Source organism: Perca fluviatilis, chromosome 1 (assembly GCF_010015445.1).
Source record: "Perca fluviatilis chromosome 1, GENO_Pfluv_1.0, whole genome shotgun sequence".
Classification (NCBI taxonomy): Eukaryota; Metazoa; Chordata; class Actinopteri; order Perciformes; family Percidae; genus Perca; species Perca fluviatilis.
This window is the reverse complement of record NC_053112.1, coordinates 5,949,313-5,974,688: the sequence shown is the minus strand read 5'-3', so window position 1 is coordinate 5,974,688 and position 25,376 is coordinate 5,949,313. Positions and strand designations below refer to the sequence as shown.

The 25,376-nt window shown below is 40.5% G+C and overlaps 2 protein-coding genes and 2 pseudogenes across 2 annotated transcripts; all 4 read left to right on the top strand.

Annotated features, from left to right (window-relative positions):
• Positions 1-25,376, top strand: part of LOC120563789 — a 105,162-nt pseudogene that overhangs the window by 26,642 nt on the left and 53,144 nt on the right.
• LOC120563835 (E3 ubiquitin-protein ligase TRIM39-like) lies at positions 1,865-4,749 on the top strand. Its single transcript, XM_039808260.1, has 2 exons — positions 1,865-2,217; positions 2,581-4,749. The coding sequence occupies exon 2, from the start codon at positions 2,583-2,585 to the stop codon at positions 4,227-4,229; it is 1,647 nt and encodes a 548-aa protein (XP_039664194.1). The 5' UTR covers positions 1,865-2,217; positions 2,581-2,582; the 3' UTR covers positions 4,230-4,749.
• Positions 10,526-15,362, top strand: LOC120563920 (E3 ubiquitin-protein ligase TRIM41-like). Its single transcript, XM_039808437.1, is given in 3 exon segments — positions 10,526-10,734; positions 13,885-14,594; positions 14,597-15,362. Coding segments are annotated over 2 exon segments (1,353 nt in total). The 5' UTR covers positions 10,526-10,734; positions 13,885-13,886; the 3' UTR covers positions 15,242-15,362.
• On the top strand, positions 17,890-24,798 carry LOC120563891 (annotated as a pseudogene).

Here is a 25,376-nt window from a genome sequence, read left to right as displayed (position 1 = left end):
CAATTTTGATGGTAGCCCTGTTCTGTAAGGACGGAATCCACTTTGGCAACTGTTGTTGCAAAAATCCAACTGGGTCGTCTTTCTCGCTGCCCTCTCTCAGCCCAATGACGCAGACGTTATTTCTTCTCGATCTGTCTTTCAGTTCAGCCAACTTCAACTCAAATATCCTCTGGTCATCAATACAGGCTTTCACCGTGTTTCTCATCTGTCTGTTGTCCTTCTGCGCCTCGTCTAGTCGCTGTATTAAATCTCTTACTGTAGTACCCTGCCTCTCTAGCTCTGTCCTGATGTGTTGAAGCGAGGTGTTCATTTCTGCCAACGCTTCCTTCAACGCGATGCGTACCGCTGATTGAAGCCTGCTTTGTTGCCTTTCCAGCACCCTTGCCCTGCCTCCTCCATACATAGATCTGCGTTAGCATCAGAAACCTCGCTAGCTGTCGCCATGCTAGCATCGTTGGCAGAATTCTTTGCTTGGTTAAACGTCAGCGGGGTCTGCTTTTTTGCTCCTGCAGGCATTCCGCTAAGTTACCGTGGTGACAAATCAAAGGAATGGCAACAAATGAAAAATAATAGACCTGGTTTTCAATAAAAATATGGAGATAGGGCGGAGAGCTCTAGCCTCAAGCATCCATGCAGTCCGTCGGTCACGTGATCTCTCGAGTATGTGCATGCCTTTTATGTGTGTGTGTGAGCCAGAGATGTTGACAAGTCATTATTTGGAAGTCCAAGTTGAGTCTCAAGTCTTTGAGCTCAAGACCAAGTCAAGTCTCGAGGCTTTGAGGGGCAAGTCCATGTCAAGTCTCAAGTCTTTTGCCACGAGTCCAAGTCAAGTCTCAAGTCTCTGGCCATCTGATCTGTCCCTAACACTGTATTGTTCAATCTTATGAATTCAAAGCATGTCCTGTAGCTACCATCTATACAGTACAGTATTAAAATCAGTTGTAGGATAACTTTATGGGGTCTACTTAACACATCCCTCTAGCCCACGAACCTGGTGAAATATTGTCTGTCACATCATATGGATACAACTATAAAGATACAATGTGCCTGTTCCCAGCATTAGCACAACACTTTGCAATGGTTAGCTTTTTATCTGTGGCGATATATGCTAAATTTAAAGTCAAAGTGGAAATCAAGAGAATAGTGGCAGTGCCACACATGTTAAAGAACAACATTAATCTCAGTGTCAGTCCAAATTACGCACAATAAGCAGTTTGAACTCACTGATCTAATGCAATTTATATATTTTCTAAGTTTCTGAATCCAGCGCGAGATTATAGTAGGACTACGGTAACAGAACAACTAAATGTAACGTTTCACTTAGCGTGTGAGTGACTGACCTATTTGGGTACATTTGGAGATGCCTGATGAAGTTCGACGTTGGTGGATCTTGGTGCCACACACCTTGCATGTAGCTGTTGGCTTACTGCCACTGTTTACCAAGTTATTGAAAACAAAACTAATGACAAAAGGCACAACTCTGGGAGGACTTGGTGTCGCCATTGTCAATGTATTTTTTTTTATATGTGAGTGCGTGCACATAAGGCATAACGCATGCGTTACTTTGCACATTATGGCAAAGAGCAGGGGACATGCAGCTTGTCATTAGTTTCCCCAACATATATGCGCCAATAAAAGAAAACACAAATACATGAATAGATTTTGATTTAAAAAGCAATAACTGCATGAAAACATCTTGACGAGTCTCGAAGCTCGAGTCTGAAGTCTTCTGGGTCGAGTCCGAGGCAAGTCTGAAGTCTGCTGTCAGCTGTTTGTGCGACTTAAGTGCGACTCGAGTCCAAGTCTCAGACTCAAGTCCCCATCTCTGGTGTGCGCAACGTGAAAGTTGAGTATGTGCATGCTTTTTATTTGTGTGTGTGCAACGTGAAAGTTGAGTATGTGCATGCTTTTTATGTGTGTGTGTATGTGTGTGTGTGTGTGTGCAACATGAAAGTTGAGTATGTGCACCCTGGTGTTTTGCAATAACCATGTAAATCAGAGGGAGGAAACAAACCTAACCACAGAGCTGCAGTAAGAGGCAGAGCAACGCTGGAAAGAGGAGAGCTTCAACGTCACACTCCAGAAATGAAAGTGAAGTTTGTCAGAGAGTCAGCCACGCTGCAGTCGAGACAAGTCTCTGTTTCTCTCTGAAAGAAAACTCAAACTGACTTCATCAGGTCTTTCTCAACAACACAGCAGAGTCTCTGCCAAACACTGGTGAGTACAGCTGATCACATTTACACTTTCTACAACCAGGATTAACACTAAACTTCAACTCAACTCAGGGAGGAAGTTCTTCTCTTTTAATTTCATGTGAAATTAGTAACACTATAACTATGGCTGTTTGTCCACAGGCCCACTATACAGTAGCCCACTTTAACAACTTTAAACTCTGTGTCAGTTCTCAGAACTTTAGGAACTTGGAACTGTTTTGTCAGAGTAGTGAGCTTCACTTTGTCAGCATGATTTAAATGTTCCTTGTTGCTCACAGTTCGGTGCAAGTTAAAACCTTTTTTAAATTTTTAAATTGAAACTGTATTTTAATGTTTTTTTTTTTTTTTTTTTTTCTCACACGTGTAGATATGGCTGCTGCAAACTATCTGCCATCTGAATATCAGTTTCTGTGCTCCGTCTGTCTGGATGTGTTCACTGATCCTGTCACCACATCATGTGGTCACAACTTCTGCAAAAACTGCATCACTGAACACTGGGATGCAAATGACCAGTACCTGTGTCCGATGTGTAAAAAGGTTTTCAACACAAAACCTGAGCTGCTCATCAACAGTTTGTTCTCTGAGATGGTTGCTCAGTTCAGACAGTCAGCTCAACAGAAAGCCAGCAGCAGCAGCTCAGAGCAACAAGTGTCCAAACCAGGAGAAGTTCCCTGTGACGTCTGCACTGGAACCAAACTGAAGGCCCTGAAGTCCTGCCTGGTGTGTCTGGTCTCCTACTGTGAGACTCACCTGGAGCCTCATCTGACCATGTCAGGTCTGAAAAGACATCAGCTGATCGACCCGGTGGAGAACCTGGAAGGCAGGATGTGTACGAAGCACGATAAACCTCTGGAGCTGTTCTGTAAGACCGACCAGACATGTGTCTGCATGCTCTGCACTGTTTTAGACCACAAGATGCATGATGTTGTTCCTCTGAAAGAAGAATATGAAGAACAGAAGGCAGAGCTGGGGAAGACAGAGGCTGAAATTCAGCAGATGATCCAGAAGAGACGACTGAAGATTCAGGAGATCAAACACTCAGTGGACCTCAGTGAGGAAGATGCAGACAGAGAGATAGCAGAAGGTGTTCAGGTCTTCACTTCTCTGAAGGAGTCTGTTGAGAGAGGCCTGAATGAGCTCATCAACACGATCAAAGAGAAGCAGAAAACAACAGAAAAACAGGCTGAAGCTTTGATCAAAGAGCTGGAACAGGAAATCTCTGAGCTGATGAAGAGAAGCACTGAGATGGAGCAGGTGTTACGCTCTGAAGACCACCTCCATCTTATCCAGAGTGTCCAGTCCCTAAACAACCAAAAACCTCCACCCACCAAGGACTGGACAGAGGTCAGCGTCCGTCCAACATATGAAGGGACTGTGGTGAAAGCTGTGGTTCAGCTGGAGGAGACACTCAGTGAAGAGATGAAGAAGCTGCTCGCTGAGTCTGAGCTGAAGAGGTTCCAACAGTATTCAGTGGATGTGAGTCTTGATCCTGATACCGCACATCCTCAACTCATACTGTCTGATGATGGGAAACAAGTGAATGACAGTGATGTGTGGAAGAATCTCCCAGAGAACCAAGAGAGATTTTCTTATGGTCTTTGTGTTTTAGGAAAGCAGAGTTTCTCTTCAGGCAGATTTTACTTTGAGGTTCAAGTTAAAGGAAAGACTAAATGGGATTTAGGAGTGGCCAGAGAGTCAGTCAACAGGAAGGGAAGCATCACACTGAGCCCTGAGAATGGTAACTGGACTATAGTGTTAAGAAATGGAAATGAGTACAAAGCTGCTGCTGACCTTCCAGTCCTTCTCTCTCTGAAGTCTCAGCCTCAGAAGGTGGGGGTGTTTGTGGATTATGAGGAGGGTCTGGTCTCCTTTTATGACGTAGATGCTGCAGCTCTTATCTACTCCTTTACTGGCTGCTCCTTCACTGAGAAACTCTTCCCATTCTTCAATCCCTGTAATAATGATGGTGGTAAAAACTCTGCCCCTCTGATCATCTCTCCTGTCAGAGTAAACTAGTCACTGATCTTATTTCATGTATTAAATAACTGCTATTCAAGGGAAGAAATTTACATTTTATAATTTACATCTTATTTGTTTACAGAATCTGTTTCCTGTGGTGATTGATTTACACTTTTTTGATTGATTATTATATGTGTCCCATTACATAGGACACAAATTGATTTGATGCATTCATCTCTTCAACTCTACATCATGACCGAATTTCTATTTAAACCCACAGACATTTTTTCACTTTCAAAGAATCACTAATAAATGTTTCTAAAGTGAATTGGGTATTCTTTGCACACACAAAAAATGTAGATTTCTTTTAATTTTTTAATTTGATATGCAGCCAAAGAAAAATTATTATTGAATATTTGATTGTGTTAACTTAAATTTAAGAGTAGGGCCTTTTTTAGCGTCTACAGAACACATGTCGATATACTGGGTATAAAAAGTTAATGAACATTTCTATTTTTTTATTGTTTGGGTTTTTTACTGGTGACTTTTTGTTTTGTGAATACTGGTAAGACAGCTTATGAGTTAAAGAAATTTGTAAATACTCTATGTGATTGTAAAATAATAAAAACTGTACCAAAAACTTGCCACGTTCATACTTCTTCACCTTACTTCCTGCTTTGCTTCCGTCATAACTACTACGGCCACTTTAAGCAACTGTAGAAGGTCATTCGGAAATGTCAACAGATGAGCGCATCAGCACACACTGGGCAAGAAGCGCACGTTAATAAGCTGTTAAAATGTTCAATGTCTTAACCTTTCCTGATCGCTTCTTTTCCAACCGTGGTCAGAAAACCATGGGAGACTGGTTACTTCCAGGGCCGACGTTATAACATGAATAACGTCGGGGTTAAAATCCTGTTTCTGGTGAGACGATGAAGGAGCTTGGCTTTCAGTCTGGGGTTTAGATCGGACAATGCACACACTATGTACAAAACTTAAACTTATTCCACCAACTCTGCTCCGGTTGCATCTACAACACGTCTGCTTCTTCTTTCTCTATATCTCTTCTGCCCACTTTCCACACACACACACACACACACCCTCACGCACTGAGCTCTCTTGAAGGAGCCGCAGCACCATTTTACAACAAATGCCTTATCACTCTGATGTGACCAAGCCCAACCCGAACCCGACCATAATTTCTAAATATCTGTCCGAACCCTGCCCAGCTCGTTGGGTACTGTCGGGACCCATCGGGACCCGTTGGGCTCGGTTCTGTGCAATGTATAGTTGAGTATGTGCATGCTTTTTATGTGTGTGCTAAGTGAAAATAAGGAATTGTGCATGCATTCTTGATACATGGCCTAAGAGGTACCTCAAAAGTTTTTCATCCTCATATCTAAACCAGAGATCGTTAACGGTCGCCGTTTTACACAACTCATTAACGTTGTGAAACGGTCGCAGTTTGGTTATGTTTAGACACACAAACTACAAAGTTAAGTTTAGAAAAAGATCATGGTTTCGGTTAAGATCTGAATTTATTTCACTTCTGGTTACATATGTAAACTGGACGTGACTTAGCTCTGTTTGTTCTGTAAGTTAAAAAAAAACAACATTGTCATTACATTGACATGTTGCAGATGTGGGGAGGTTTCTATTTGTGTCCAATAAACTAAACTAAACTCTCCAGAGGCCTGTACTACGAAGCAGGATTTGGCGTTAACGAGGTAACTTCAGGTTCAACCCAGGGTTTTCTGTACCACGACGGTGGATTAGTTGTTACCGGGTTCAATCGCCATGGTAACTCATGCTGAACACCTAACCTGGTCGGGAACAGGTTAAGTTGGAGATCAGAGATCAACCGGTGTTAAAGCACCGCCTACTGACCAATCAATACTCGATTGATAACGGCGTCACTGACCAGACCAGGCGGAGCTCGGTGCACGAAGAGAGAGGGGGAGAGAGGGGGAGAGAGGGGTGCGCTCATAAAAGTTAAAACATTTAGAGACCGACAACCCCGTTAACATTCCCTGATGGGTATCTTTATGAAAGATATAGATTTTAAGCGGAGGGAATTACATGTAGGCTATTTGTCGGCTTCTTCAGCCATGTGTTGCCAATACGCACATCAGTTAGAATTATGTTTTGATAATTTTCTCTCACAGCTTACCACTGCTGGGGTTGCAACTGAAATAAAAGGCTAAAGCAACGACAGTTCATGGAAAGCAAAAGTGTAATTTGCATACTGCTTCCTCTATTTCCTCTGGCTGTTTCACAATAAAAGCTTTCCACAAGGAAACTAGTGGGAGGCTTTTATTGTGAAGCAGCTAGAGAATATGAACTGTTTGACAAGATATACCCTACCGGTCAAAAGTTTGGGGTCACTTAGAAATTTCCATTCCACTCCATATAGACAGAATACCAGCTGAGATCAGTTGCATTGTTTTTTTTTAAACCAGGGCAGCAGTTCTCAGATTACATTATGTGCTTACATAATTGCAAAAGTGTTCTCCAATATTTTCTCAGTTAGCCTTTTAAAATGATATCAGATTAGTAAACAGAATGTGCCTTTGGAACATCGGATAAATGGTTGCTGATAATGGGCAATGTAGATATTATATTACAGATCAGCCACTTCTTGTTATGTGCAGCAGGGAAAGGTGGACCCAAAATGCAGAGTAAAGGCAGGTAGGCAGGCCGCAGGTTAGAGCTCGAGGATTTATGTAAACAAAGAGTATATAAAAACAAAATGGTTCCAAAATCCAGCAGGCAAAACAAACACAAGGAGTCAAAAGAAGCAGGCATAAACTAATGTCCAAAGTGAAGCAAAAAAAGAACTGAATATCAAAAACAAAGGAAATCCAGACACAGAAACTACTGACCAAAAACTCACGGACAAGAAGAACACGGTTGAGAAACTGACACGCTGACACAGTACAGAAGCAAAGCAAACACACAAAATGATCTGACAAAGGAGAATGGGAAACACAAAGACTAAATACACAGACTAACAAGGAAACACAACACAGGTGACACAAGGCTGGGACACAGGTGAAATACATTAAGGCAATCACAAGGGCGGGAAAACACAGGAAGTAAAACAAGACAAGACAGAAAACAAGACCGTCAAAATAAAACAGGAAAAAGGGCAAAAATACAAAACAGAGAGGGGGAGAGAGCGGGAGAGAGGGGTGCGCTCATAAAAGTTAAAATATTTAGAGGCCGACAACCCCGTTAACATTCCCTGATGGGTATCTTTATGAAAGATATAGATTTTAAGCAGAAAAAAATATTTTTTTGCTTTGGGGGGGGGCCCCCCCAGCCGTGTGGCTACATCACACTGGTTAGAATTATGTTTTGATAATTTTCTCTCACAGCTTACCACTGCTGGGGTTGCAACTGAAATAAAAGGCTAAAGCAACGACAGTTCATGGAAAGCAAAAGTGTAATTATGGTCAGATCTTGTGCCTGACTGATGGGGAAGTGACCAGTGTAGTCTAATGTAGGCTATTATAATGGGTGTACTGTACTGTATATTGGCCAGAATCTGCCTTTTTGGGGGGGAGGAGGGGGGCATATCATAGTGGGGGGGGCCTGGGTGTCCTCCCCCAGGGAATTTTAAAAAAAAAAAAAAAAACACATTACCAACTGCCCTGATTAAAAAAACTGATCTAAGTTGGTATTCTCTCTGTAATGGAGTGTAATGGAAATGTCTAAGTGACTCCAAAACTTTTGACTGGTAGTGTATAGTGACAACACTCCTCTTAATTCTTCCCTTAATTCTTGGGAGTTTTGGGAACAGCTGACTGTTTCCTCAGTCCCTCTGTTAGTCCCTCTGAATGTTTCCTGCAACAACAAAGCACTCACTATATCTCGCTCATCTCTTTTCTTTCTCTCTTTCCCCGGGAAAATAAAGCTGCCGTCATGTTCAGTCAGAAATGTCGAGATCTATAAAGCATCTGACAGAAAACAGTAAGGGTGTAATATAAAGTGTACTTGTGCTACATTGGGAAGTCACACAAATAGGCTGTTTCAGTGACACTCCCACCGCTGCAAATCCGTGCCAAAAATCTGTGGATCACTTTCTTTGGTCTGAACTCAGCTTAAGGCCTATTACATGTCTATAGCGTCTACAGAACACAATATATATCGTTATTATACCGTGTATAAAAGGTTAATGAATGTTTCTATTTTGTCTGAAAAGTGTTTTGTTTCATTATTAGTCACTTTGGTTATTTTCTTGTTTGTTTTGTGGGTAAGATTGGTTTATAAGTCAAAGAAATCTGTAAATATGTGATTGTAAAAATAAAAACTGTAAAATAAACCAGTTGTTGAACACAAGGCCTGAGTAAACAGTGACTTGAACACTGAACACTGAACACAAAAGCTGGTTTACACAGAAGTTGTATTACGAGTACATTGTGTTTCCTGTGGCTGCTTCACAATAAAAGCTCCCTGTGTGTTTCACCAGTTGGATGCTTTTAATGTGAAGGAGCGGCAGGAAATGTTTGTTTTCACCAGCAGTGATTGTGGAGGATGAATCGGTCACTACCTGTCATTTCTATATATATCAGAAAAATGGGTTTATTTTTAACTACCTAATTGTATTTACCCAAATATAACATGGATGGATGATTCCATACAACGCAGTTCACAATAAAAGGTCAGATCTCCACTTTCATTGAATTTTGGGTGTTTTAAAAAGTTTTAGCATTTGAAAAAAACATTCAAATGCTTCAAAACAGTATCCTGACTGAAGGTTGACTATAACTGTGATTAACTTTCCTTCAGTATTAGTCTAAATAATTCATAATTTCAGCTTTTTTTAACTCAAGGATTATGTATAGTTTCCTATAAATGAGGTTTATTGACCATGTATTTCAAAAATAAGTGTAAAATTAGTGGTGATAAGTTGGTGTTAGTAGTGTTTATACATGGTAGTGAAAAGAGCCGTTACATGTAAAAAAAAAAGCTCCAAAAGTGTCGAAAAAAAGAGACCGAAACGTGTTGATTTTTGACACGAGAGGACGACAAGTGCATGGTCGAATGGAAGACAACACAAGGGTTATCCAGAGATTCTGCTGGAGGAAATCAAGTGATGTAAACAAAAACGCCCAGAACAGCTACTAAATGTTGGTGACGTTGGTTACATTTGCCAACTACTGTTTCCAAAAGTCAAGAATCTTCCAAAGTGGTCTCACCATTGCATTGTACTCACACGCTCAAACACTCTGACTTACCAGAACGACATAAACAGCCATGCTATTATATGTCATTTTTAGTTTCAAAATAGCACTTCACCAACACTTCCTGCACTTCTCCCGACACACAATATGAGACCGGTACGCCTCACTAGGTCAGTATCACAGGCACTCATTCCAGTTTTTAGCCCTATATCTTAACTTGCACAATTTGTTTTCTTAGATTCAAATTTTACTTGTGTTTTTCTTTTAGTCATTTACTGAGAATTGTAGGAGGAGCCTGAGGCCTAACACGTTCATTGTGGTGTGTGTGCAATGTGAAAGTTGAGTATGTGCATGCTTTTTATGTGTGTGTGTGTGTGTGTGTGTGTGTGTGTGTGTGTGTGTGTGTGTGTGTGTGGGGGGGGTGTGTGTGTGTGTGTGTGTGTGTGTGTGTGTGTGTGTGTGTGTGTGTGTGTGCGCAACGTGAAAGTTGAGTATGGGCATGCTTTTTATGTGTGTGTGTGTGTGCAACGTGAAAGTTGAGTATGTGTATGCTTTTCGTATGTATGTGTGTGTGTGTGTGTGTGTGTGTGTGTGTGTGTGTGTGCAACATGAAAGTTAAGTATGTGCATGCTTTTTATGTGTGTGTGCGAGGTGAAAATAATGAATTGCGCATGCATTCTTGATACATGGCCTAAGAGGTACCTCTAAAGTTTTTCATCCTCATATCTAAACTAGAGAACGTAACGGTCGAGGTTTTACACAACTCGTTAACGTTGTGAAACGGTCGCAGTTTGGTTATGTTTAGGCACACAAACTACAAATTTAAGTTTAGAAAAAGATCATGGTTTCAGTTAAAATCAGAAGTTACTTCACTTCTGGTTATGTATGTAACGCTGGACGTGACTTAGCTCCGTTTTTTTAAAAAAAAAACATTGTCATATCATTGACATGTTGCAGATGTGTGGAGGTTTCTATTTGTGTCCAATAAACTAAACTAAACTCTCCTGGTTAAAGTAAAGCTGAGGCACCTTCAAGTTTCAACAAACATAATAAAGGTATAAGCAACACCTTCTCACACACCTCCCTCCTCCCACCTGTTAGGTCAGTGTTGTCATATTAACCAGAAAACACCCTGGTATTTCACAATAAGAGCGCACATGAGAGGGAGGAAACCAAACACCAGAGCTGCAGTAAGAGGAGGAGCAACACTGGAAAGAGGAGAGCTTCAACGTCACACTCCAGAAATGAAAGTGAAGTTTGTCAGAGTGTCAGCCACGCTGCAGTCGAGACAAGTCTCTGTTTCTCTCTGAAAGAAAACTCAAACTGACTTCATCAGGTCTTTCTCAACAACACAGCAGAGTCTCTGACAAACACTGGTGAGTACAGCTGATCACATTTACACTTTCTACAACCAGGATTAACACTAAACTTCAACTCTACTCAGGCAGCAAGTTCCTCTCTTTTAATTTCTTGTGAAATTGGTAACAATATAACTATGGCTGTTTGTCCACAGGCCCACTATACAGTAGACCACTTTAACAGCTTTAAACAGTCTCTCTGTGTCAGTTCTCAGGACTTAAGGAACTTGGAACTAAATCTCTGTGGTTTTCTGTCTGTTTACTAATTGTATACTGCTTCCTCTATTTCCTCTGGCTGTTTCACAATAAAAGTTTTTTTTTTAATGTGAAGCAACTAGAGAATATGAAATGTTTGACAATATATAGATATTGATAATGCTTTGCTGAAGCTAAAAAGTTGGTGTAGTGGAAGGGCTTCGATTGACGACCAAGAACGCTTGTCTTTTACTGTGAACATTTACTGTTCGATATGTTGTAGTTGTACACACAAGAAAGAACAACTTAAGCTTGACAGACATGTTTTGCATCTAGCGTCTCATGGTCATCTCAGTACAAGCTAGCAAGAGTACACAATAGACAACGTCCGTGTAGGTTAGCCTACTTCAAAATAAAAGCACTTCCTATAACGGTTTTGCAGTAAAACTAAATTACTGTTAAACAAATAAAGTTGTGTACCTTTTCACATATCAGCTGTAAATCAAGTACTGGAAATTATGTAAATAGTGAGTTTTAATTACACTATAATTTACCACTTCCTTTAGACAGTTATAAACTAAAGAACATGAATTTCTTATTCAAGTGCTTTAAACAAACATTTCACAACAGTCGGTCACTCCTCTTAATTATTTTCTTTTTTTTCTTTTCGTTATACCACCTGTTAAAACGATACGCTATGACAACCTCTATCTTACAGAGGACTTTACATCCACCAAGGCGAGGTGTAAGATTTAAGCTTTAACTTATGCCTTAGAACATTTTCAGCTGGTGCAACCCTTAAAATGTTAGTAGCATGTAAACTCCAACCTAATTAAGGATCAAACAACAAGTTCAAACAAGTCTATGTTTGAACTTACACATAGGTGGTGCAACCCAGTACAGATATTTAGGAATTCGATTATCTCAAATGTCTAAAAAGTCCTATGACATTGCTGCTTTTTGGATGCTTTTATATAGGCCTTAGTGGTCCCCTAATACTGTAACTGAAGTCACTTTCCCGAAATTCAGCCTTGGTGCAGAATTACAGCCACTAGAGCCAGTCCCACAATAAGCTTTCCTTAGGATGTGCCATTTCTGTGTCTGTAGCTTTAAATGCTATTGAGGAGGAGAGGGGGGGGGGGCAAGGTGGAGGGTCGGGTGTGGCCTTGACCAACTGCCACTTTGCTTGTTTGCAAGCCATGATGTGTCTCTCTTGTCTCATGGGCGGTCCAAATTCTTTGTGCGGGCAAAGTAAAGAAAGGGGAGGTAACTTTTCCCCTTATGACATCATAAATGGAAGATTCCAGATTGGTCCATCTGAGCTTTCATTTTCGGAAAGGCAGAGCAGGATACCCAGGGCTCGGTTTACACCTATCGGCATTTCTAGCCACTGGGGAACCATAGGCAGCCTGGGGGAACTAATATTAATGTTAAAAATGTTCATGCCATGGTACCTTTAAAATATATAGCGCATTTAGCCGCTGTAAACCGGGCTGAGCCCCAAATTTTTATAATGTCTGGCTCCGCCCCTGTGTGGATATATTCAGTGCCATTTTGTCAGAGTAGCGAGCTTCACTTTGTCAGCATGATTTAAATGTTCCTTGCACAGTTCGGTGCAAGTCAAAACTTTTCATTTTTCAATTCAATTCAATTCAATTCAAAGAACTTTATTTATCTTTTAGGAACTTCATTTGTGTTGAGCATCAGTGCATGTACAGTACCACGAACACAGCATAATCTAACACACACACACACACACACACACAGTTCCATATAGACAAATAGTAAATAGTTACCAATAAATAGTAACATAAATAGTAACCAAAGCTTGCAAAGTACAATAGATAAATACATGATAAATAAGCATTAAGCATTAAAAAACATACTAAGTTACATAAATTACATTACAAAAAGTTAAAATAGTAAATGTGTCAATCATTCATATTTCTGATAGATGTAGGCACAAAACTTGTCATGGCTCTCTTGGTCCTGAATATAAGTGATCTGTATCTCTGGCCTGAAGGTAAAAGACAATAGTGACTGTGCAGTGTATGAGTAGCGTCTAAGGCTATTTGTGTTCCTTTTGTTTTTGTCCTCCTGTAATAAATACTGATGAGTGGTTCCTGCACCTGTCCAATTATTTTACTACTTATTGTTATAACTTTGTTTAGTGTGTTACGATGAATGTTAGATAGTGTTCCAAACCAAGCTGATATGTTGAAAGTTATTACAGACTCAATGAAACATTTGTAAAAAGCTATCAACACTGACTGATGAACCTGGAGTTTACGTAGCTTCCTCAGGAAGAAGAGTCGCTGCTGACACTTGGAGAAAATATTCTCACTATTTAGTTGAAATGTAAGTTTATGATCAAGTATTGTCCCAAGGTATCTATATGATTCTACCCTTTCTATTGGCTGATTGTTGACAAACAAAGTGGGAATAATGGAAACATCCTTACGGAAGTCAACTACCAGTTCCTTTGTTTTCGAAGCATTAAGGTCAAGACAGTTCTGCTTACACCACACCGCAAAAATGTCCATCTCAGTCTGCAACTCTCCTAGTGAATTAGTGGTGTCCATGATCACAGTGTCGTCAGAATATTTAATATATATTATACCTGGGTTATTGCTCCTACAGTCATTAGTGTATAGTGTATACAGAACTGGTGAGATTACAGAGCCTTGTGGTGAACCGGTGGAAACTATCTTAGACGAGCTGAGCTGACCGTTGACTCGGACCCTCTGATGTCTATTTATCAGAAATGATAGGATCCATAGAATGAGGTGCGGGTTCACATCCATTTGAAGCAATTTTTTTCCCATCAGGTGTGGTTGTACTGTATTAAAAGTACTCGAGAAATCCACAAAGACCAATCTAATGAAGGATTTGGGCTTTTCGAGATGTAAATAAAAGTGTATTTTAACATGTTTTTCTTTTCACACATATGTTTTTCTTTTCACACACGTGTAGATATGACTGCTGCAAACTATCTGCCATCTGAAGATCAGTTTCTGTGCCCCATCTGTCTGGATGTGTTCACTGATCCTGTCACCACATCCTGTGGACACAACTTCTGCAAGAACTGCATCAATGAACACTGGAATACTAATGACCAGTACCTGTGTCCGATGTGTAACAAGGTTTTCAACACAAAACCTGAGCTGCACGTCAACACTTTCATCTCTGAGATGGTCGCTCAGTTCAGAGAGTCAGCTCAACAGAAAGCCAGCAGCAGCAGCTCAGAGCAACAAGTGTCCAAACCAGGAGAAGTTCCCTGTGACGTCTGCACTGGAACCAAACTGAAGGCTCTGAAGTCCTGCCTGGTGTGTCTGGCCTCCTACTGTGAGACTCACCTGGAGCCTCACCTGACAGCTTCACGTCTGAAAAGACATCAGCTGATCGACGCTGTGGAGAACCTGGAAGACAGGATGTGTACGAAGCACGATAAACCTCTGGAGCTGTTCTGTAAGACCGACCAGACATGTGTCTGCATGCTCTGCACTGTTTTAGATCACAAGATGCATGATGTTGTTCCTGTGAAAGAAGGATATGAAGGAAAGAAGGCAGAGCTGGGGAAGACAGAGGCTAAAATCCAGCACATGATCCAGAAGAGACGACTGAAGATTCAGGAGATCAAACACTCAGTCGACCTCAGTGAGGAAGATGCAGGAAGAGAGAGATAGCAGAAGGTGTTCAGGTCTTCACTTCTCTGAAGGAGTCTGTTGAGAGAGGCCTGAATGAGCTCATCAACACGATCAAAGAGAAGCAGAAAACAACAGAAAAACAGGCCGAAGCTTTCATCAAAGAGCTGGAACAGGAAATCTCTGAGCTGATGAAGAGAAGCACTGAGGTGGAGCAGCTCTCACGCTCTGAAGACCACCTCCATCTTCTCCAGAGTGTCCGGTCCCTAATGATCAACCACCCTCCACCCACCAAGGACTGGACAGAAGTCAGCATCCATCCATCATATGAGGGGACTGTGGTGAAAGCTGTGGTTGAGCTGGAGGAAACACTCAGTAAAAAGATGAAGAAGTTGCTCCCTGAGTCTGAGCTAAAGAGGGTCCAGCAGTATGCAGTGGATGTGACTCTTGATGCTGATACAGCATCTCCCTATCTCATCATGTCTGATGATGGAAAACAAGTGAATCATGGTAATGTGAGGAAGAATCTCCCAAACAATCCAGAGAGATTTTCTCTCAATCCCTTTGTTTTAGGAAAGCAGAGTTTCTCTTCAGGCAGATTTTACTTTGAGGTTCAAGTTAAAGGAAAGACTGGCTGGGCTTTAGGAGTGGCCAGAGAGTCTGATATGAGAATGATAGTGATGTGAGGAAGAATCTCCCAGACAACCCAGAGAGATTTTCTGATTTTGTTTGTGTTTTAGGAAAGCAGAGTTTCTCTTCAGGCAGATTTTACTTTGAGGTTCAAGTTAAAGGAAACACTGAATGGGATTTAGGTAGGGCTGAACGATTAATTGCATTTGCGATAATATCGCGATATGTTAAAACGCGATTTCCTAATCGCAAAGGCTGCGATTTGGTCTCGATTTGATGACTCGCAAGAGCAAATCAGTCTGCACTACGCAGAGAAAGCATCAACTTAGCACGCTAACGCTACACTGTACCTTGAGCTGATCTCTTTCATTCAAACAATTCTGAGTTGAAGTTTAAAACTTTTACAGCCATTTTAATAAAATGAAGGGTTTTGTTCGGGCTTGAGTCCATACATGCAGTTAATGGATACAGGCACGCAAAACTGAAGGCTCGGTTGGCAAACGAGCTAGCTCTGATTAGCGGTTAGCTCCGGTTAGCGGTTAGCTCCGTTATAAAGATATGGGTGGAGGAGCTGCCACTGAGAGGGCTAACAATCAGACTGATAAATGACGGTTCGGGGCGCTTTCACAGCACCGTGGCCGCAGTGTTTCAACGGTTTTATTAGTACAGTTAATCCCACGGCAAGACCACCAGCAACTAACGTAACGATAGCCTCTCTGAGCTAGTGCAGTGTTGACGGTGTCGGGACTGTCGGCACGCAACTTCACGAGGGGGAGGGGCTGGAGGCAGCTCCTCTCTGTGCACTGTAAAAAAATATATGTATATGTGTGTGTGTATGTATATGTGTGTGTGTATGTATGTATATATGTGTGTGTGTGTGTGTGTGTGTGTGTGTGTGTGTGTGTGTGTGTGTATGTGTATATATATATATATATATATATATATACTGTATACATGTGTGTGTATGTATATGTATATATATATACTGTATATATGTGTGTGTATATATATATATAATATATATATATATATATACTGTATATATATATATGTATATGAATTTATGTGTTTTTACTTATTTAACTGTCTAGTGTGTAATTGTGTGTTGTTCATACTATACAATGATTTATTGTTTGTCTTTGTTGAATAATACAGAAGACAGAGCTTAAAAAAATAATCGAATATCGAATCGCAATATTTGGGGAAAAAATCGCAATTAGATTATTTTCAAAAATCGTTCAGCCCTAGATTTAGGAGTGGCCAGAGAGTCGGTCAACAGGAAGGGAGAAATCACACTGAGCCCTGAGGATGGTTACTGGACTTTATGGTTGCGAAATAGAAATGAGTACATAGCTGCTGCTAACCCTTCAGTCAGTCTCTCTCTGAAGTCTCCTCCTCAGAAGGTGGGGGTGTTTGTGGATTATGAGGAGGGTCTGGTCTCCTTTTATGACCTAGATGCTGCATCTCTTATCTACTCCTTTACTGGCTGCTCTTTCACTGAGAAACTCTTCCCATACTTTGGTCCCTGTAGTAATGATGATGGTGAAAACTCTGCCCCTCTGATCATCTCTCCTGTCAGAGTAAACTAATCACTTAACTTTGATTTATTTATTTTCATTCAGGGAAATAAATGTTAATAATTAGTTAAGATCTATTTTTCTATCTTTTTAATGTGGTGATTGATTTACACTTCATTGTTGTGATTGTTTTAATTATATGTATTCCATTACAACAAATTCTTTTAATGCATGCATCTCTTCGACACTGCATCAGAATATCTATTTTTAAAAACCTCTGTTAAATATACACACATTTATTTTAACTTCCAGAATAAATCAGTTTCTAAAGACACCTTCATATAAGAGTAAGTCTGCATCCACAAAATACATAACCGCAGGGGGGAGATGGAAAAAACGCAGCGGGCGTCGAAAATTTTGAGACAGACTCAACTTTTGGAGAGATGCAACCTTGCGTCATGCTGCGGTGACAGAAAACAGTAAGTGTGACATATAAAGTGTACTTGTGCTACATTGGGAAGTCACACAAATAGGCTGTTTCAGTGACACTCACACTGCTGCACAACCCTGCCAAAAATCTGCAGATCACTTTCTTTGGTCTGAACACAGCTTAAGACCTATAGTGTTTACAGAACACAATATGTGTCGTTTTTATACCATGTATAAAAGGTTAATGAATGTTTCTATTTTGAAATTATTTGATTTTCTATTTTAGTGTTTTGGTTCATTGTTAGTCCCTTTGGTTGGTTTTTGGTTTGTTTTGTGGGTAAGATCGGATTATGAGTCAAAGACATTGTAAAAATGTGACTGTAAAAATAAAAACTGTAAAATAAACCAGTTGTTGAACACAAGGCCTGAGTAAACAGTGACTTGAACACCAAACACTGAACAGAAAAGCTGGTTTACACAGAAGTTGTATTTCATTACGAGTACATTGTGTTTCCTGCGGCTGCTTCATAATAAAAGCTCCCTGTGTGTTTCACCAGTTGGATGCTTTTAATGTGAAGGAGCGGCAGGAGGAAATGTTAGTGTTCACCAGCAGTGATTGTGGAGGATGAATCTGTCTCACCTTTTTTCCAGTTGAGTATGGGCATGCTTTTTATGTGTGTGTTCGAGGTGAAAATAAGGAAACTCGTTAACGTTGTGAAACAGTTGCAGTTTGGTTATGTTTAGGCTCATCAGATCAGATCATGGTTTCGGTTCAAATCAGATACTTCACTTCCGGCTACGTATGTAACGCTTGATGTGACTTAGCTCCGCTTGTTCTGTAAGTAAAAAAACAAACATTGTCATATTATTGACATGTTGCAGATGTGTGGAGGTTTCTATTTGTGTCCAATAAACTAAACTAAAGTATCCTGGGGCCTATTGCACAAAAGTAGAATGAAGATATCCAGGATAAATGAAAAAGCCCAGTTTGACTTAGTGTGATCCACTCATCGCGGCTTAATTGGTTGCACATTTGCCGAGCCAGGATAAGTAGGTGAAGCTATGTCAAGCCAGGTGTAGATAGCTGGGATAAGTGCACGTTCACGGATTTCTTAAACAGACCACGGTATCGATCACAGATTTTCAGAAGTTTCAACAAACACAATAAAGGTATAAGCAACACCTTCTCACACACCTTCCTCCTCCCCCCTGTTAGATAAAGCTTCACCTTTGTTCCATATTAACCAGACAACACACCCGCATAACCGTGTAAATCAGAGGGAGGAAACCTAACACCAGAGCTGCAGTAAGAGGAGGAGCAACACTGGAAAGAGGTGAGCTTCAACGTCACACTCCAGAAATGAAAGTTAAGTTTGTCAGAGTGTCAGCCACGCTGCAGTCGAGACAAGTCTCTGTTTCTCTCTGAAAGAAAACTCAAACTGACTTCATCAGGTCTTTCTCAACAACACAGCAGAGTCTCTGCCAAACACTGGTGAGTACAGCTGATCACATTTACACTTTCTACAACCAGGATTAACTCTAAACTTCAGCTCTACTCAGGCAGCAAGTTCCTCTCTTTTAATTTCTTTTGAAATTGGTAACAATATAACTATGGCTGTTTGTCTGCAGGCCCACTATACAGTAGCCCACTTTAACAGCTTTAAACAGTCTCTGTGTCAGTTCTCAGGACTTTAGGAACTTGGAAATGAACCAATCCTCTATTTCCTCTGGCTGTTTCACAATAAAGGCTTTCCACAAGAAAACTAGTGGGAGGCTTTTATTGTGAAACAGCTAGAGAATATGAAATGTTTGACTATATATAGATGCTGACAATGCTTTGCTGAAGCTAAATAGTTGGTGTAGTGGATGGCTTCGAATGACGACCAAGAACACCTGTCTTTTATTGTAAACATTTACTGTTTAATATGTTGTAGTTCTACAAACGATAAAGAAAACTTAAGATTGACGGACAGAGTACACAATAGACAACTTCTGTGTAGGCTACTTCAAAATAAAAGCACTTCCTGTGAGAGTTCGCAGTAAAACTAGATTACTGTTAAACAAATAAGGTTGTGTACCTTTTCACATATCAGCTGTAAATCAAGTACTGTAAATAATATAAATATGAGTTTTAATCACACTGTAATTTACCATTTCCTTTAGACTGTTTTAAACTAATCAACATGAATTTCTTATTCAAGTGCAACATTACACAATAGTTGGTCACTTTTCTTAATTGTTTAAGTTATATCACCTGTTAAAACAATAGGTTATGACAACCTCTAACAGTGTACAGAAGACTTTACATCCACCAAGGCAAGGTGTAAGATTTAAGTTTTATTTTTATTTATTTATTACAGGTGCAGTGCATATTAATATAAATTTCTGTCAATATGCCAGAAGGCTATTTTTCCTCTGCCGTCCCTAGACAGATGGTAAAAGTCACCTTAAAAGAAAGTAAAATTACATATTTACATAACAATTTAACAATTACTATACATTTAGTAAAAAGTACTATTAAGCTAAAATGTACAATAGAAACATAGCAGACCAACAATCAGACAAAGACATGAACACATACACACAAGTTAAATTTTAACTTATGCCTTTTTCAGCTGGTGTAGTGTTAATTTTGTCACCTAATTTTAATTTAGTCTTAGTCTTGTGCCAAAAGTCCTTGTTAGTCCTAATTAGTTATTTTCATATCTTTTTTTGTTAGTAAAGTTTTAGCCAACTAAATCTCGTCATCTTGGTCTAGTTTTAGTCAAAACATTTTAGTCCTTTTTTTTAAATAACGAATTATTTCTGAGATTATTTTTGATAACCATTTCAGTCAAATAGTCATAATGACACATTCAAATTGTTAAACGACAAAAAACAACCACTGAATGGAAAAAGGGTATTTTACTGTTGTGATTTCTTTTTTTTAAGATATTTAGGTCTTTATTGACAGGAGGAAATGAAAGGAGAGAGAGAGGAGGGAATGACATAGAGCAAAGGGCCGCAGGTCAGAGCTGGTCAAACCCTTAAAATGTTAGTAGCGCGTAAACTCCAACCTAATTAAAGATAGGTTCAAACTAGTCTATGCTTGAACTTACCCATAGGTGGAGCAACCCAGTGCAGATATTTAATTCAATTCAATTCAATTTTATTTATAGTATCAAATCATAACATAAGTTATCTCGAGACACTTTACAGATAGAGTAGGTCTAGACCACACTCTATAATTTACAAAGCCCCAACAATTCCAACAATTACAGTAATTCCCTCAAGAGCAAGCAGTGCGACAGTGGCGAGGAAAAACTCCCTCTTGGGAAGAAACCTGGGACAGACCCAGGCTCTTGGTAGGCGGTGTCTGACAAGCCGGTTGGGGGTGTGATGAACAGTGGCAATAGTAGTCACATTAATAATGGAACAGTGACTGGATGTAGCAGGAAGCTGCAGGGTTCAGCAGGAAGCTGCAGGGTTCAGCAGGAGGGCACCGCTGAGCTCAGCAGGGAGTGCAGCAGGACCACGGCGACAGCTGGAACCAGGATCTTGGTGCCAACATTCTCCAAGGAAATACACTGGGGGAAAAAAGCATAAGGACTCCGGGGAGTAAACTCCCCAGAAGGTAGGATTAGTAACAAGCATTTCTGGGACGGGCTGCACACAAATAGTAATAGTAATAGTAACAGTAATAGAAAGGGAGAGGAAAGAGCAGCTCAGTGTGTCAAAGGAAGGAAGTCCCCCGGCAGTCTAGAACTATAACAGCGTAACTATAACAGGTAACTAAGAGAGACAGGTCATAAGGAGAGGTAGCTTTTTCGGGCTTAGAACTCTCCCCCTGCCGGATCGGGCTTGGCTGGCCTGCCTCCCTCTACTTTGTTATGTATTATTAATCTAACAATTATGAAGAGAAGCAGTTGGGCCAGTTAGGTGAACACTGCAACTCCTCACTCCCTAACTATAAGCTTTATCAAATAGGAGAGTTTTAAGTTCCTTCTTGAATGAGTTGACAGTTTCTGCCCCCCGAACCCAGATCGGGAGCTGGTTCCATAGGAGAGGAGCCTGATAACTGAAGGCTCTAGCTCCCATTCTACTTTTAAAGACTCTAGGTACCACCAGTAACTCTGCATTCTGGGAGCGCAGTGCTCTAGTAGGACAATAGGGTATTAGGAGCTCTTCTAGATATGATGGTGCTAGACCATTTAGAGCTTTGTAGGTCAAGAGAAGGACTTTAAACTCAATCCTGGATTCAACAGGAAGCCAATGCAGAGAAGCTAATACAGGAGAAATATGATCTCTTTTCTTAGTTCTTGTGAGAACACGCGCTGCAGCATTCTGGATCAGCTGGAGAGTCTTAAGAGACTTATTTGAGCAACCTGACAATAGGGAATTACAATAGTCCAGCCTAGACGTAACAAATGCATGGACTAGTTTTTCAGCGTCGTTTTGAGACAGGATATTCCTAATTTTGGCAATGTTACGAAGATGAAAAAAGGCTGTTCTTGAGGGTTTGTTTTAGATTGGCATTAAAGGATATATCCTGATCAAAGATAACTAATTTAGGCATTCCATTATCTCAAATATCTTAAAGGTCCTATGACATGCTGCTTTTTGGATGCTTTTATATAGACCTTAGTGGTCCCCTAATACTGTATCTGAAGTCTCTTTTATATAGACCTTAGTGGTCCCCTAATACTGTATCTGAAGTCTCTTTTATATAGGCCTTAGTGGTCCCCTAATACTGTATCTGAAGTCTCTTTTATATAGACCTTAGTGGTCCTCTAATACTGTATCTGAAGTCTCTTTTATATAGACCTTAGTGGTCCCCTAATACTGTATCTGAAGTCTCTTTTATATAGGCCTTAGTGGTCCCCTAATACTGTATCTGAAGTCTCTTTTATATAGACCTTAGTGGTCCCCTAATACTGTATCTGAAGTCTCTTTTATATAGGCCTTAGTGGTCCCCTAATACTGTATCTAAAGTCTCTTTCCCTAAATTCAGTCTTGCTGCAGAATTACAGCCACTAGAGCCAGTCCCACAATGAGCTTTCCTTATTATGTGCCATTTCTGTGTTTCTCTGGGCGGGCTAACCCTGACTTCATAAGGAGAAGATTCCTGATTGGCCCATCTGAGCTTTCATTTTCTCAAAGTCATAGTGGGATACCCAGGGTTCGGTTTACACCTATCACCATTTCTAGCCACTGGGGGACCATAGGCAGGTTAGGGGAACTCCTATTAATGTTAAAAAACATCATAAAGTGATTTTCATGCCATGGGACCTTTTAAAATATTAAAATATTGAATTTAGCCACTGTAAACCGGGCTGAGCCCCACATTTTTACTATGTCTGGCTCCGCCCCTGTGTGGTTATATTCAGTGCCGTTTTGTCAGAGTAGCGAGCTTCACTTTATCAGCATGATTCAAATGTTCCTTGCACAGTTTGGTGCAAGTCAAGCACCTTTTTGTTAAATAATTAAAACTGTATTTTAATATGATTTTCTTTTCTTTCACACGTGTGTAGATATGGCTGCTGCAAACTATCTGCCATCTGAAGATCAGTTTCTGTGCTCCATCTGTCTGGATGTGTTCACTGATCCTGTCGTCACATCATGTGGACACAACTTCTGCAAGAACTGCATCAATGAACACTGGGATACTAATGACCAGTACCTGTGTCGATAACACAAAACCTGAGCTGCACGTCAACACTTTCATCTCTGAGATGGTTGCTCAGTTCAGACAGTCAGCTCAACAGAAAGCCAGCAGCAGCAGCTCAGAGCAACAAGTGTCCAAACCAGGAGAAGTTCCCTGTGACGTCTGCACTGGAACCAAACTGAAGGCCCTGAAGTCCTGCCTGGTGTGTCTGGTCTCCTACTGTGAGACTCACCTGGAGTCTCATCTGACCATGTCAGGTCTGAAAAGACATCAGCTGATCGACCCTGTGGAGAACCTGGAAGGCAGGATGTGTACGAAACACGATAAACCTCTGGAGCTGTTCTGTAAGACCGACCAGACATGTGTCTGCATGCTCTGCACTGTTTTAGACCACAAGATGCATGATGTTGTTCCTCTGAAAGAAGGACGTGAAGAAAAGAAGGCAGAGCTGGAAGCTGAAATTCAGCAGATGATCCAGAAGAGACGACTGAAGATTCAGGAGATCAAACACTCAGTTGACGTCAGTGAGGAAGATGCAGACAGAGAGATAGCAGAAGGTGTTCAGGTCTTCACTTCTCTGAAGGAGTCTGTTGAGAGAGGCCTGAATGAGCTCATCAACACGATCAAAGAGAAGAAGAAAACAACAGAAAAACAGGCCGAAGCTTTCATCAAAGAGCTGGAACAGGAAATCTCTGAGCTGATGAAGAGAAGCACTGAGGTGGAGCAGCTCTCACACTCTGAAGACCACCTCCATCTTCTGCAAAGTGTCCAGTCCCTAAACACCAACTATCCTACACCCACCAAGGACTGGAAGCAGATCAGCATCTGTCCATCGTATGATGGGACTGTGGTGAAAGCTGTGGTTCAGCTGGAGGAGACACTCTGTAAAGAGATGAAGAAGCTGCTTGAAGCTGAGCTCAAGAGGGTCCAGCAGTATGCAGTGGATGTGACTCTTGATCCTGATACAGCACATCCTGGTCTCATCCTGTCTCATGGTAGAAAACAGGTCCGTGTTGGTGATGTAAAGAAGAATCTGCCATATAAACCAAAGAGATTTTCTGATTTACCTTTTGTTTTAGGAAAGCAGAGTTTCTGTTCAGGCAGATTTTACTTTGAGGTTCAAGTTAAAGGAAAGACTTGCTGGTTTTTAGGAGTAATCAGAGAGTCGATCAACAGGAAGGGAAACATCACACTGTGCCCTCAGAATGGTGTATGGACTTTATATTTGACAAATGAAAATGAGTACAACGCTGCTGCTGACCTTCCAGTCCGTCTCTCTCTGAAGTCTCCTCCTCAGAAGGTGGGGGTGTTTGTGGATTATGAGGAGGGTCTGGTCTCCTTTTATGACGTAGATGCTGCAGCTCTTATCTACTCCTTTACTGGCTGCTCCTTCACTGAGAAACTCTTCCCATACTTCAGTCCCTGGAAAAATGATGGTGGTAAAAACTGTGCCCCTCTGATCATCTCTCCTGTCAGAGTAAACTAATCACTCATCTTATTTAATGTATTGAATAACTGCTATTCAAGGGAACAAATGTACATTATAATTCACATATTATTTGTTTGCAGAATCTGTTTCCTGTGGTGACTGACTTACACTTTTTTGATTGATTAGTATATGCTTCCCATTACGTAGGCAACAAATGAATTTGATGTATTCATCTCTTCAACTCTACATCAATGACAGCATTTCTATTTAAACCCACAGACATTTTTTCACTTTCAAAGAATCACTAATAAATGTTTTCTAAAGTGCATTGTTTGCACACAAAAAAATGTAGATTTCTTTTAATTTTTCTATTTGATGTGCAGCCACAGAAAAAATGTCTGAATATTTCATTGTGTGATTAAGTTTTATTTAAGAGTAAGGCCTTTTTTAACATGTCGTTGTTATGCCGGGTATAAAAAAGTTAATGAACATTTCTATTTTAAAATAATTGTTTTGGTTATTTACTGGGCACTTTTGATTTGTTTTTTGAATACTGTTAAGAGAGCTTATGAGTTAAATAAATCTGTAAATACTGTATGTGATTGTAAAAATAATAAAAATGTAAACTTGCCACATGTATACTTCTTAAGCTTACTTCCTGCTTTGCTTCTGTCATAACTACTACGGCCACTTTAAACATAACTTTGAGTCATAATTGCTGCTTGAACAAACAACTAATGTGGCAATTTTCAAGGACAGTCTCAAAGGTTGCTAGTTCCCAGGGAATGTGTATTTGTTTGGAACTATTTTCAGTGGCGGACTAATCCACATTTGGCCATCCATATTGAGTATTTGTGTCAGCGGGATGATATATGTGGGATCGAGTTAAAATAATATAGTGTGTGTGTGTGTGTGTGTGTGTTCATGGTGATGAAGGAACAACAGCGTGACTCACTGATGTGTTTCTACAATATATCAGGCTGTGATACACACACACCCTTGTTAGGAGATTGGGCCGCTCCGTGTAACTTCAGAAATGTTTTTGATGCATCATTTTCATAGTTCTGCTGATGGCGTTGCCAGGTTACAGCGTTTGTGTAGTCTACTTGTTAGATTTGTCCGCAGGTTGAGGAATGTTGCGTCCCAGCTCTCACTTCTGAAAAACTCTTTTA

What these genes read in the sequence shown, in the direction of transcription:
- LOC120563835 (XM_039808260.1), top strand. Translation starts at nt 2,583, where the DNA reads ATGGCTGCTGCAAACTATCTGCCATCTGAATATCAGTTTCTGTGCTCC.